Consider the following 15,692-nt stretch of genomic DNA (forward strand, 5'->3'; position numbering starts at 1 on the left):
GACAGGATTAAATCCGCGCGGGCCTTTCTGTCATTTTTCTGCCATCTCTGTAATTGAGTCAGATAAGCAGTTGTTGCCGATTCATTGGCACCTGCTGCTAGCACTGGAGCAGCCAATGTACCCGTCACGTAATCCCACAGATCACTCTTGATCAACAATACCTCAATTTGCATCCGCCACGTGTCGTAGTTCTCCTTCGTCAATGCATCGATCCTGGTAGAGTTTATCACAGCTCCCGACATTTTTCAAACTGACGAGCTACTTATATATATATGCAGTTCAATGTCCGAGCAAACTCACCACCGCTGAGATACAACAGTATTTAAAAAAACTCCGAAAAATACTGTACGACGAAAGCAGGTTTAACCTCGAAAACTCTGTCGACACGTGCCTGGGCCCATAACCTGTTGATTTTATTGGAGGTATGCGAAATAAATCGTCGATGCACTTGGTTTAATTCTAATTGGAAGTTTAATGATCTCAATCTAATTGGATTTCACATCTTAAGTGCTTAAATCTTTGGATTACATAAAAACGTGATTCTCTATGATTAGTTGGTGAAAAAGGATAATGGTAATCTGTATCAAAAGAGGAAGAGGTAGGAGAACAGTACAGATATTAGATATGGAGTCGATGCAAATTGACCGCGACAATTTAAATTTGCTCTAACAAAAGTGGAAGTTTGAGGGTAAATAATCCGACAAAACTAACAGAAAATGCGTTTATATATATCTTTATTTTCACTAATTTTAATATTTTCATAATTAATGAATTATTAATTATCTATTAAACAAAATTTTACATCCAATTTTTAATTATGAATTTTGCGCCCATTGGCACTCGCACGATTTGGGATATACTGCAACCGTTCAGATTATTTGGCTGCATTAATTTCCACGGATAAATTAAATCCATGACTTGGTATGCATGCGTGTGCTCATCGAAACAGGTATCGATGATCTCCTTTGCGAAGACAGAAAAAAGAGAATTGTCGAGAATAATGATACTATCGACAAGTTTGAATAATGACAGTTTCGACAAGTTTAAAATGATTGTCTTGTCGTTTAGTAATGCTTGCCTACAATGCAAAGTTTCTTCTAATAAATCAGGCAACTCGAAAATTTTTTTAAAAACTATTCGAAGTGGAACGAACTGTGCCACCATTTTTCTAAGTTTCATGGTTGTATCCTCACATCTCACTTGGTAATCGAGTCGTTGCCCTAGCAAATATGATTCAGGTTTTACAAAAGTGCCTTCTCCTTCAAACATTTGAAAACATCGATGTTGCGTCGCAAAGTTTCCTAATGGATAGCTGTGTTTACAAAATGCTTCCATGATACGAAGTTTTATTTCCTTTGTGTTTCGCCCCTTAGGAATCGAATTCAAAACATCTTCTTGTAGTTTTTTAATTACTTTCTCGTAAAAAATCGCAGTACGATCGATTATTTGTTGCGACCGTATTTTTGACACCTCATTATAACTCTATATTTCAGCAGCAAAATAAAGTGGCTCTCTCTCCCAACTCTGCGAAGTAAACGTAACTTTTGGCAATTCTGATGCTCCGAGAGGTAATTCTGTCGGCACATTGGGTTATGAATGGTCTACAGGAAGTACATCAATTTTTAACTTGTCTTGGTTGTCGTCAATTATTTCTACATTAACATTTTCATATGTGCGACAATTTCTTCAACTTGTAAATTATTTTCAGGAGGAGCAACTCCTATTTTGTGTACAGAATTAACGTGTTTTCTAAGGCTAGAAATCGTTCCGTACCGACGTATACAGGGAGGTGCGCCAGAAGTGAATGAGCGACGATCAGAGTGACTATATCGCAAATGTTTGATAAAGTCTTGGTGAAAGTGGCTGCGTTCACCACAAAATTCGCAAGAGAACATCTTTCCAAAATTAATATTAAAGTAGTGAATTAGAAGAGATGAATTAGGAATAAGCACAGTTGCACGATGCGTTTTGGGAAACTTAAGTCCAAAGCGAATAGGGCTTGAAACCAGAGATCAACAGCGTGGAGTGGTGACTCAGTTTCGAAAATGGTTGGTTCAACCACAGTGTTGTTCAAGCATACGTATGCAGCTGAGGGATTGTCGACAGGTCCAACAAATATGGGAACTGGCTGGAACGTTGTACCCTCCAACTCATGTCGTGCTCTTTCTGCGATAAGTGATATATTGATTTCCTCTGCAGTCGCAACGGAAATGACGAACCCTTCGCGCTTTTCCTGAGCTCCTAGCCTGTTCTGAACTTGATTGTTTTGGGGGTTATTTTCATCTCGTCGTCTCCGTTGACTTATCGGAACTAAGTATGGCAACAAGTACAAGATCACTGCATCTTTCCTATCTATGTGGAGAAGAAATATTTCAATTTCTTTGTTCTAATTAAGAATGTATTTTATACTGCGAGAGGAAAAGAGTCTTACTTTGGAGTTGTGATAATGCAGCCAAATACGCTCTGTCCGTCAACGGGATACAGTTAATTTTTTTTAACCTATCAATTAAAAATTCTCATATTTGATCCCATCGTTGAAAAAAATCTCCAGCTTCTGGGTGAAATGCCTGAAAGTCTTTTTTTTCAACTGTGACAAAAAATATGGTAATTAGAATGGAGCAGAAATCAGAAGCGATGAACCTAAACATGAAATGATATTTTCTGTTCGATATTCAAAACCACTGTAAAAAAAAAATATGTCTTACCAGCAAGTCACCAGTCGCAACTGTCAGGCAACTAAATCGAGTATAGTAATCAAAGAAGGAGATACCCCTTTTCAGAAGCTCATGACGTAGGACACGAGAGGTGCCCCAGAAATTTTGCAGTTCTGCCAAGTTATCTAGGTTTTCCTTTATATTCTGCTCAAAGTCCTCCAGTGTTATTTTTTCGTTTTCGTCAGGTTGTGCGTCCGGAACCGCTTGTGGAGGGCCCAAAATTCCTTAAACTCTTAGGACTCTCTGTTTAACTTTGAAGTGACTCAACAATGTCCCTCCACTTGGAATTTTGCGTCCCCTTACCGATCTGAAGGGTCTGTAATACGTGACACTACTTTCTCCTTCGAAAAGATCGACGATTTGCTGAGCCCACTGAGTAAAATGTCTCTTCGTGATCCTGAAAATGTAATTCAATGAAGCAAAATGAAAAAAAAACAATATTAAACGGAGTCAATGAGGTTGTCATTAATTCTTACTTCAATTTCGAAAGATATTTTACTCCTTCCTAACTTTCATGGTTAAAATTTATTCAAATTAGGCGCAAAAATTATATAAAAATAAAAATTAGCCCTCTGTATACCAATATATAGTTGTACTTAAGATTAATTTTTTGCTGTCTTGAGATACTTTTTTGGCTTTCGCGGGATGAATTACTGATCTCTTTGCACTTCGTCCCACGATTAGCCTGCTAGGGGGCTATTTTTTTATCATATTTTCTTTCCGTTTACTATTCCAATTACCCATCTTGGTAATTTTGAGATATATTCCAATGCAATGAAAAAATTAACAAACCCCATGAAACTATAAATAAAAATTGGCGGCAATTTGAAAAAGTTGTGCAAAAACCACGTTTAAATTTTTCTTCCAGTACTTACCGATACATTTGACATTTTGGTTTTCAAGACTTTATTTTCATTCTTGTGCGCTCGTATTATGTACTTTGCTGCATGGGAGCGAGTGAAGCCAAAAAATACATTGATATTGCAGCAAAAATGAACCTTTCAAAAATCATATAAAAATATAAAAATATAAAAAAATTCAATTGATTCCCATCAATTTTGTTTACATCGAATGTTTTTTCCACCTATCATTTCTGCAGTAATAACGGAACAAAAGGGATTTTTTAATAAAAATCGGGTGCCAAATCAATACAATTTTCCATACATTTTAGTAGACCAATAATTAACGCTCATATAGAAAATCCAACGATTTTTATCAATTTTTTTGCATATATTCAATAAATTAAATAAATTGAATACTGGTCGTTATATGTCATAATAATTTTTCTTTTTTATAGTGTAATGGCATAAGCCGTAAAATTGATTTGAAAGCAAAGTTGCAAATCAGTATAGGCAAGATATTGAGAGCCCTTATACATAAAGATGTGTTGCAAAAATACACTCCTCATAAGAAAAGTGGGGATAAGGGACTAATGATCGAATGAGAATTGTGGAAATGCATTCACGGTAATTTTTATCTTATTTGTTTTGACTGTTTGTTTCATGAAAATGAAATTGAAATGACAATTTCTCTCACATTAAATTCATTCTTCCATTCATAGAACAACTAGCAGCAGAAACTAGGATCAAACGTCTGCCGGACTTGAAAGAGGGAGAGTTTAACGACACATTGAGTACAGCAGTCAATAATTATAAATCTTCAAAGAAAAGACCAAATCGCGCTAGAGACGAAAATTCTGAACATCAGCAGCTTGAATAGAACTTTGATTATATTTCATACTGTTTTCATTTTCCTTAGATTACACTACATACTATTTTCATTTTCCTTGATTACTCTGCATACTATGTTTAAAAAAGATGAGTGCTCTCGCTTATTTTTTCAAATTTTTCGACGTTTTATTACGTTTTTCAAATAGATTCTTACGTTAAGTATAAAAATACCTGCTCGTCATATCAATTGTTATTCAAAATTCAAAAACAATTATAAAACTCTGTTTGGTGCATATATGTCGGAATTTATTGAACCTAGTCAAGTTTGAATCTGGGTAAAATGACAAAGTCTGAATTTGTTAAATTTAATCATTTCAGTCATGGTTTGGTCCTTAGCAGGTTTGGACCTTAGCAGGTTTGGATCTGTGTTTATGATTAAATCCTGATCTGGCAAAATTTTGATTTGCATAATCTGATCAAAGCCCAATTTACGCAGCCTAAGCAAATACTGGTCAAATACAAATTTGATGAAATCGTTCAAGTTGGGATCGAATACGATTGATCGAGTCCGGATCGAGCGAAGGCGTGTTACATCCCTGATTATATCCTGATTAGTGCGATCTAATCAAACCCCGATCTGTTCGACCCAATTCACTTCTGATGCGTCTAACCTGAACAAGTCCCGGTATATCAGGTCTCATCAGATTCTAACCAGTTACGCCTGACCAAATGTAGATTTGATAATATTGATCAAGTTCGGATAAGATACCATCGATTGAGTTCGGAGCGAGCGAAAGCGGTACATCCCTGATTAGCTCCTGATTAGTTCGGCCTGATCAAATCCTGATGTGTCCGACCGGAATGATTTCTGATGTATTTAATTAGATGGAGCCTCAGTTTATCGTGTCTCATCCAATTCAGATCAGTTCGGCCTGATCAAATTCACCTTTGGTAATATTGCTTAAGTCCGGAGCGAGCGAAGGCGTTAAATGCCTGATCAAGTTCGGAGCTAATCGTCGGATCCGAACGTGATTATACATTACGCCACCCCCCCCCTTCTCTCTTTCCTTCTCTCTCTCTCCCTCTCCCTCTCTTTCTCTCTGAGCACTACCACCACTACTACCACTATCGCCACTATACCTATCGAGCCCCGTTTCGATCTTCAAACTCGGGATTTGAGGGTCAGCAATATTTTTAAACGAGATAGGAGTAGCTTCTCGGGAACTCGTGAAGAAGACTCTTACAAATTTCTGGATAGCATCACCCCCTGTTCTGAATCAAATGGGTTGACTGAGACGAAGACCCTGCGAGCTCTCCCCTCAGCGTTTAAAAATAACGCCCACTCTTGGTATTTGACAGGGTTGCCAAATTTCAGGAGTTATCATGACTTCCTAAGAGCTTTCCAACTAATGTACTGCCCCTTCGATCAAGAGGAAAGTATATAGCAGGAGATTCAACAGCGCTTTCAAAGAGTTGACGAAGATGTAGGGGATTATATTACTAGTCTCCGTAGAACCGACAGTAATGGTTGGGCGAGTAAGGTGTTGCTCCGGCGGACATCCAAGCTAAGCAACGTTTCGTTGGGTTAGTACTTGGATGGGTGACCGCTTAGGAACACCGCTCGCTCAAAAATTGCTGAGCGGAAGGCTCGGATGTAGAGACCCAGTGTATCCTTCTCGTCAGTGTGACAGAAGGGTACACTAGGACCCTACACGATCGGCCGACTGTACGGTTGAGGTTTTCCATGGTTTCCCTCAGCCCCCGTGCAAATGCAGTACAGTTGGGGAAAAAGTCGGCCCCATGGCTCCGCAGGGGAAGGGAACAAAATGTAAAGACCCGAAAGGGTATACATGTGGAATAATAAATAAATAAAATACTAGTCTCCGTAGACTATTTTCGAGTCTTCATCCCCTTCCCCCCTTGCAGAGACAGTTAGGTATTTTAAAATCCCAGTAAAATCCGGTGTATTTTAAAGAAATGGGACGAGATAGATGTTCCACCATAGAACAATTTATCGAAGTTGCTCGATTAGTACAACGAACCCTCTTCGGTACCACGCGATACAGACATCCCTCAGCTCTCCAACCTGGGAAACTAAGGAGCGGGGGTGGCAGATACACACCACCCCCGCATGATCAACGATTTTTAATACGCCCGTATCATCGAACCAAACCGGTCCGCAAAAGAGCCTCGTCAGGACCCACCTCCGAACCCCAAAACTCCCATTGTCCTGAATCCGTACCCCTTAACCCCTCTCAACCTGCACAAGAACCAGTATCTCCTGTCCCTGAACATACCCCTGTCCCAAATCCCTCTCTTCTCGAGTCACCACCTATTCCTCACGCAATTATTTCCCCATCCTCATCATCCTGTGTTCTTACGGACACATTACCTCCTCAAGAACCACTCTCAACCGACCCCAGTCCTACCGAAATACCCCCATCTATTCCTGATACAGCTCTACCCCCGGGACTATGATACGAAACGATACGCGACGCAAATGACAGCCCTTACACTGCCCAAGGTGGGATTGATAAAACATACCATCGGATAGCCTTGTACTTTTACTGGCCCGGAATCTATGGAGATCTAGCCAAATTCGTCCGATCTTGTCCCCAATGGCAACGGTATAAATCACTACAGACCGGCCCCAAAGAACTGATGCGCGAGAAGACTACTAGTGAGCCCTGGTCCACTGTCGCGGGAGACATAATGGGCCCTTTTCCCCCTAGTAAGGATCAATATCGTTACCTCCTCGTGCTAGAAAACGTGTTTACCCATTAAGTGCAAAATTAAACCACGTCGTAAAGCCAATGCAAAAAATAATTGGAAGGTCCTCTATGAAACCGTGATTTCACGCTGGGGATAACCGCAGTTTTTCGTAAGTGATAAGGGTACAGAGTTTTTTGGGAAAGAGCTAGCGAAACCTCTAGTACAATTGGGAATCAAGCACCTTACCACTCGTCGAAAGAATTAATCGACCACTCAAAACAATGTTGAGAATTTACGCGGGCGACAACCATGGACACTGGGATAAGCATCTCCCCGAATTAACGTTCGTGCGTAAATATATGGGCGAAGCATTGGCCAAGCAGGCTGAGCGGTATGACACCGGCTGAAAAGACGAATTAGTCCAGGTAAAGGACCTCGTACTGAAAAGGTATCGACCCTTATTACAGGCAGCTCACCATTTTGCAGCTAAATTGGCCCCCAAATACGGGGAGACCTTTCAAATTATGAACGTCATTTCACCCATTATGAACGATTTGGAAGACTCACGGGGCAACCGACTCCACAAAATACACGTCAGGGACGTCAGACCATACAATATTCGCCCCCTTTCAGGAGATGACCTACAGGGGAGTGCCATACGGAAAGCCCCCCCCCCCCCCCCCTTTCTAATATTTCAGGTCTTCCCCTTAACTAAGCAATTTCCCCCTTTTCCGAAAGCATCGTGCCTTCGCCGGGAACTATTATAGTTAATTCCCTGGCTAAGATCACAGGGGATAAAGTGATATAAATCATGATTCTGTGAGGAGCACTTCAGTTGTAATTATGGAGAATCTCTTACCAAAATACATACGCTATTTGAGTACTTCACCGTACCGTCCCGACTTTGAATATATAGTGGCGAAGCATTTCGGTGATGTTCCACTGGAAATTATCTGGAGTGTCATCAAAGATGTGTTTTTTTTTGGAGAGGAATTATGCTGCTGTGAGAAAGAAGAATGAGGAAGATGCTCCAGATGACTCACTCCTACCATTATTGATCTACATTACGCAAAAAAGGCTGTTATTCTTAATTGCATTGAAGAGTTGAGATCGTTGGGTCAGTTCATGGCGCAGTGGATTGAAGAAAAAAAGAGGGCCAAATCTGTATGAGGAAAGTCCAGCAACACCTATGCTAGGCATTCTACATGAATTCAAACATGCTGTAAACATAATGTTTTAATCATTGAAAACCGAGGCAAACTCAACTATTGGTCATGATGTTGATGAAGAGAAATAAAAATAGCGACTTTTCCAATAATTATTTTTTATTTATTTATTCTGTTAAATGATTACATTTTTCTTGTCCAAATAACTTTCTTGACGCTGCCAGTGAATCAGCTGTATTCAACGATTTGGTCGTTTAAGATCAAGCAGTAAGCTGCGGTATTGGCGTAGAAGATCTTTGATGATTCAAACTCCTGACGAATATCCACAGGTCCGGATTTCAAGTACTCATTCTGCTTGGAGCAATCGATGACAATGAGTGGTGTTGTTTTCAAGAAGTCCGCTGTGCTGAATAGTGGTTCAGGCTCTTTGTGGTAATAGGAGGCTTGGAAGCTGGTGTACATATCGTAGAGAAGAGCAGATTGATTATGTGCAATATCGAAATTCATATTTCCATAGGGATAACTTTGTGAATTCAAGAATAACTTGATTTCTGGAACATTACAATGATCAAATGCACTTGCAACTTTCATAGCCTGATCTTTTCTAGCTATTTGGAAACCGAGACTAACGTAACGCGGTTTCTCCAATTGCGTTGAGCATTTCACAGTCGAGGCATGCTTCGTTGGGCTTGGCAGCAGAGGATACACGCACAATTGTCAAGAGCGAAAGCTAATCGGCACCACGGTGTCTTTTGAAATCTGATTTAGAAGCCGTACTTGTCCATTGTCGGCAGGTTTAATGTAGGGTAGCATCCAATCGATCTTGATGGTTGTGATTTTGAATTGTTTAGTCTGCGGTCCATCATTGGCTTGGAATATAGCATTAAAGTCACTGTGTGAACATGTTAGGATTAGCTCATGCTAATTTGCATTCACAACAATTCTCTGATAATCTTCAGCGAATTATAAAATCATGTTCAAGGGAATGGATACTTCAAAATATCCTGCCTCATCAGTTATTTTCTTCTCGGTGTCAATCATCCAGCTCGCATTTTCCATGAGATATTTCTGGCTAGGACTCTGAGAACTATAATTTTTAATTAATGTCGTCAAACCCATATTTTTACGCGCGACAGACGGCATTATTCACAAGCTGTGTGTTTGTAACAAGTATGTTATCGGCTTTTGTCGATCCACCACAAATGTGAAATGAACTCTTGCTGGATAGTACATAGAGATCCTGACGGTGTACAGAAATCTGGATTTCGTCATTGTTGTTGAAGGAAGACGATGCAAATGGTTGGTGCGAATGAATCTCATAATGAGCAATGGACTCATCAAAGATTATCCGCTTCAGAATGTTCAAGATCCTCTTCATGGTACATGGCAGTAACAGCAAGCGATGAAAATACAGCAAGCCTTCACTTTCCTCCTTTTCCGCGAATTCTTAGTCCCAGGGTGTGAAGAATTTGATGTTCTGCTATGTTAGGTTCGTGAGATGCACTCGGCGGCTGTTCGCTTGCCGGCATGAGTCTGTACTTTTATAACTGCGACCAATCCCCCCCCCCCCCCCCCCCTCAAACACAATACCCATTATTCAATGAGCTCTTATATGGAGCCGTATTGTAATTACTTCACCGCGGGAATTCACAGAGTTGTGACGTGGACTCTCTTCCAATTCAATTTTGGAGGGTTTAGATGTATTGATAGATTTGGCTATACCAGCAGTTCCACCTGTTATAGCACCTGTTGTACTGAGTCCGGCAAATAATGGAATTAAAAATCCTAGTAAAATGCCACAGATTTTAGCTGGGATGGGGAGAACTCGAGGCGTAGGCTTCATTTGTTTCCTCCCTGCAGCATTTTTAACTTCTTCACGTGCACCTTCAAGTGCACTCTTCACAGCATGGGGTCCATGCTGCATCGAGTCTCTGGCAGCTCCTATGATATGTCGCACTGGTATCTTCTTCTTGACACTTCCTTTCTTCACATCAGCACTAATTTTTAGCCCCATACCGAATTTATGTTTCATGTTCAAGAGGTTACTCACACTCCGAGCAGCCGCCTTCTCACCAGGACTAGCGACTTTCGCAAGAACCCGGTGCAGAGCTTTATGAACCAGAATTCTATCAGCGGTGTGTCTAGCTGGCGAATTCTCTCTATTTTTTGAATGGGCTATATCGTGCTCCTTAGACGCTTTATCCAATGGGTTTATCCCAGGATCACCCCGTGCTAATCGTCTAGCCAACTTGGTTCCCGGTCCACAATGCTGGTAGTCCGGTATATGTAATTCAACGGGTAATTTATTGATGGTATCGTTGACTATTCCTTTCCCCTTCCGCGTTGCAACACGTCTGCAGACCACCACAATCTTGTACAGACTGAAGTGCAAGTCTATAAATGTCGCGTATTTATGGAGCTTGATAGCAGTTGTCAGGATGGAGTTGAAGCAGCAAAGTTCCGAGCTACCAATGATTAGTTTCGACAAAATTACCGAGAAAAAGAAGGATAAACAAAAAAATTGTCACGGCCCACTAGTACCCAATACTGTACGTGCTATTATCTGTGTTCCTTCAAACTGAGGCAACACGAATGCCCCGTTCGCTTTCAGTATCCACCCCAATGGACTGAGATTTCAAAATGTCTACGCTTACTCCAAGTCCTTAAATCAGCATGGTATGGAACCTAGAAATAGATTGAGACTATTAGTGATTTGGTTGCGGAATATAATAACACGAAGCATCGTACAATAAAGATGAAGCTGTTATGTCTAAAATAGCAGTTGGAGTATGTCAGCATCATGAAAATTCCACATTTTCGCGCAGTTTATATAAGAAATGCGTTGCCTCGAGGTGGACCCTGGAAATGTGAATCAGCTATAGTCAATCTTGATGATAAGGATGGCTCCGGCACTCATTGGGTTGCATATAAAAAGAAGAATCGTGAAGTTATCTACTTTCACAGCTATAGAAATTTGCGTCCACCTCAAGAGTTGATTAATTACTTCGGTAGCGGTAGTGTTGTGGAATATAATCCTAAAAATTATCAAGACTGTAAAACCATCATCTGTGGACATTTATGCCTGAAATTTGCTCGTGAATTGATATAAAGCTACAAAAAGTTCATAATTATATCAGTTGAGCGTTGACTACCATGAGTGATTCATTTACCTTGCCCCTGTCGGGCCGATCTTCTGCACTAGAGGCATGCTATTTTCCTCCCATTGAATTATCGCCGCAGAAACTGTATAGTGTAGGGCTTGTCCAATTTCTCACCTACAATTCAATTCCTAATAGCGACGAAGGATGTAATAAATTTTACATTGAAAAAGACGGATTGGTGATAAAATTGACTGTACCAACAGGAAGCTATGAAATTGCTGATATTGCAAATTTCTTGCAAGATCAATTATCAGTGTATGAAATCCTCATCATTTTACGTGCAAATGATCAGATCAAACTCAAGACGGTCATTGAAGTATCCAAGGATGTGGTGATAAATTTCAAACGGGTGGACGTTATTGGGTAACTGCTGGATTTTGAAGGAAAACTTCTAGGATATTCAACATTCTACGAATCGGTCACACCTCCAAACATCATTCATGTGAACTCTTTACGTAGTGAGTGTAATCGAACTGCAGAAGCCTGCATTAACAATCGACGTGTTCATACAATTCACGAGTTCTTCCCAAGCATTCCAGCTGGATATAAGATCAATGAAACACCTGCCTGGGTCATTTATTTGTCAATCGTGGTGCCGTTAATAGACCATCTGCAATTGACCATTGTGGATTAAGACGATCGCCTCGTGAATTTCCGCGGTAAAGCAATTACAATACGGCTCTATATAAGACCTCATTAAATAATGGGTATTGCGTTTGAGGGGCTGGGGGGGGAGGGGGGGGGGCAATTGGTCGCAGTTATAAAAGTACAGACTCATGCCGGCGAGCGAACAGTCGTCCAGTGCATCTCACGAACCTGACATTGCAGAACATCAAGTTCCTGCGGACTCTGGGCCTAAGAATTCGCGGAAAAGGAGGAAATTGAAGGTTTGCTGTGTCTCCATCGTCTGCTGTTGCTGCCATCTACCATGGAAATGACCTTGAACATTCAGAAGCAGATAATCTTTGATGAGTTCATTGCTCATTCTCCGATTCATTCGCACCAACCATTTGCATCGTCTTCCTTCAACAACAATGACGAAATCCGGATTTTCGTACAACACCAAGATCTCTATGTACTACCAAGCAAGAGTTCATTGCACATTTGTGGTAGATTGACAAAAGCCGATAACACACTTGTTGCAAATACACAGGTTGTGAATAATGCTGTTTGTCGTGCGTGAAAATGTTGGTGTGACAACATTAATGAAAAATTACATCTCTCAGAGTCCTAGCCAGAAATATCTCATGGAAAGACGAGCTGGAGGATTGACAGCGAGAAGAACATAACTGATGAGGCAGGATATTTTGATGTATCCATTCCCTTGAGCATGATTTTAGGATTCACTGAAGATTATCAGAGAATTGTTGTGAATGCAAAGCATGAGCTAATCCTAACACATTCACACAGTGATGGACCGCAGGCTGAACAATTCTAAATCATAATCATCAAGATCGATTCGATGCTACCTTACATTAAACCTGCCGACACTCAAAAAGTACTTCTCAATCAGATTTCAAAAGATACCGAGGTGCCGATTAGTTTTCGCTCTTGGGAATTGTACGAGTATCCTCTACTGCCGAGTACTACGAAGCATGTCTCGACTGTGAAATGCTCAACGCAATTGAAGAGACCGCGTTACGTCATTCTCGGTTTCAAAATAGCTAGAAACAATCAGGGTCTGAAAGATGCAAGTGCATTTGATCATTGTAATGTTCCAGAAATCAAGTTATTCTTGAATTCGCAAAGTTATCCCTATGGAAATGTGAACTTCGATATTGCACATAACCAATCCGCTCTTCTCTACGATATGCACACCAGCTTCCAAGCCTCCTATTACCATAAAGAGCCTGAACCACTATTGAGCAGAGCGGACTTCTTGAAAACAGCACCACCCATTGTCATCGATTGCTGCAAGCAGAATGAGTTCTTGAAATCCGGAGCTGTGGTCATTCGTCAGGAGTTTCAATCATCAGAGATCTTCTACCCCAACAAAAAGCGTTTACTTTTGTAACAGCTAAATTTTTTCAAGAAATTATTTTTTACACGTCACTTTGAATTTCTTCAATTTCCGTACCGTCTCAGCTCGTGAGGTTGATAGACTTACACCTCTTCATCTGACTCTTTGCATTACCATAGCATCACCCAGCGAGACCACCGGGAATGTTTATATGATGCGCATGTACTCACGAAGGGTTCACACTTCGATCTCAATGAGAGAGATAAGTATAGAGTTTAAAATGATTCCTGTAACGTGGCATTTTCGCTGGGAATGGAAAATGCCCATTACCTTCGCCCTACTTCCCCTGAGCCTAATAAAACCTGCTAAAATTTAAATCAATGGGCGCTAGGTAATTTTTGACCGGAACCAAACCGGAAAAATCCGCAATCCTAAACTTAACTAATCTCGATATTCGTTGCATCGAAAACCGTACCTCAAAATCCTAAAATATTAACTCGAAAATATACACTAAAATCAAAAAGAGAAACCTGAAGGGAACGGAAAGGATAATTAGGCTCCTTGGGGAAAGGTGACGGTCCTGGGGTTGCTCAATATGCCAGTTGTGGAGAGAGGGGTGGAAAAAGAAGGCAAGAAATAAATGAACTCAAAAATTCTCCTTACGTGTTCCACTATTGAGATTCGAAATAAGTTATAAGAGTAATAATCAATTATAGATATATTTACTGACATATTCTAGTTCAAAATTTTATTAGCATTTTTATTTCCTCTAAATATGAGCATTCCATCAAAATTCCCAAATATAAATTTAATTGTACTCTTGAATGACCGCGAAAAATAAATCTCCTAACAAAACCCGAAATATATCGTTGATTATCCCACATTCAGACAGAATAATCCCATCGGAATGTGGCTTCAAGGAGTATCGATCGGCGATAAATCGGGGAATAAACGAATTATTATTTTCGCCCGGGAAATCGATAATTTTCCGGAATCGGATCCACTACGGGTGAGCGCGAGAGAGACGGCAGTATGCCTCACTGCTCGGTTAGCAGCGAGGAAGAATCCACCACGATAAATTGAGCTTCCCTTCAAAATTCTAAAACTCGGAATCCGCTGAGCAGATCCCGGAAACCCCTGAATAATATTGTTCGGGACACTATTCCCCACAACCCCACGAAATTTTATGCATAAGGGTACATATGGGAACCCTGTGGACTAATTAATAGCCCGGAGGAAATTTCATGCCCGATTCCCACCTGTTGCGCGTAGCCACTCGATGGCTGCCTCCATGGCGACACGAGGGAGAACCACTGGCCTTTTCGTTGACCGTGAACAATCCCACAACAATCCGTCGTAAAAATCCGTTCGGACCCCCCAAAACCGCCCCAATAACCCCCCATCCACACTGGGGGAAAACAAATGCCGAAATTATTCGGAAAAGTCCCTCCACAAGACCGCCCAAAATTTGGGGGACACAACCGATGCCATTGCCATGGCGCGAGAAACGACCATAACCGCCAACAATCTTCTGGGGAGTCGCCAAAGGGGAAAAAGGGACTAATTATGCCGTAAACTCACTGTTAATCCCCTGGAAGCCTGTCTCTTCCTCTTGTGGACCATCCTGGGTGTAATCGGGTGTCCTCAGGGGTCCTGGAATGTCTTGGCCTAGCACTGTATCACTCACGTATCTCCTGTTCCGCGGTTGATGCGTAACTGATTTTCGGAGGTCAGTGTCGCGTGACGCTGACCCCCCTAATCACGCCTACCAATCGATCGGGTGTCGATTGGTGGATCCCTCTGTCCTATTCCGGGCGAAATCCTTTGCGGGGGAATTAATTCAAATTGGAAGTAACTCGCCATTCCTAAAATTAATCTATCACCCCCATTTTCTCACGATCGGTTCTCCTGGGTTCTCGGGATTAAAAGACCCATATTTCCTAAACTTGAAGCAATATTATTTTCCCTAACCCATAATTTATTCGGCAATCCGCCGGGATAACGCCGGGATTTTATTCCGAGCGGCCTTTCACCCGTAATCAATTTTTGGCAATCCGCCGGGGTAATTATTAATTTTGCCCCGTACGGCCTTCCACCCGTACCAATTAATCCCCGGAACCCTTTTTCTTGGAGCGCCGGCTTTTCAGCCGGACCTACCCGATCCGGAGGGCTTACCCTATTCTTCTCCTAAAATTCCCCTAACCCTGAACCTAATTATGCCTAAACCACCCCAAAAGGGGAGAGTCCTAATCTTACCCTAAACCTAACCCGTACTCGAATTATTTCACTCTCTTTCTCTCAAAGCTTTT

At 41.1% G+C, this 15,692-nt stretch overlaps 1 protein-coding gene across 1 annotated transcript; it reads left to right on the forward strand.

Annotated features, from left to right (window-relative positions):
* Positions 1–12,885: 12,885 nt before the first annotated feature.
* Positions 12,886–13,437, forward strand: LOC105269625 (uncharacterized). Its single transcript, XM_011310024.1, has one exon. It carries the CDS (start codon positions 12,886–12,888, stop codon positions 13,435–13,437), a length of 552 nt encoding a protein of 183 aa, XP_011308326.1.
* Positions 13,438–15,692: the final 2,255 nt, after the last annotated feature.

This window comes from Fopius arisanus, unplaced genomic scaffold (genome assembly GCF_000806365.1).
Source record: "Fopius arisanus strain USDA-PBARC FA_bdor unplaced genomic scaffold, ASM80636v1 scaffold00071, whole genome shotgun sequence".
Lineage (NCBI taxonomy): Eukaryota > Metazoa > Arthropoda > Insecta > Hymenoptera > Braconidae > Fopius > Fopius arisanus.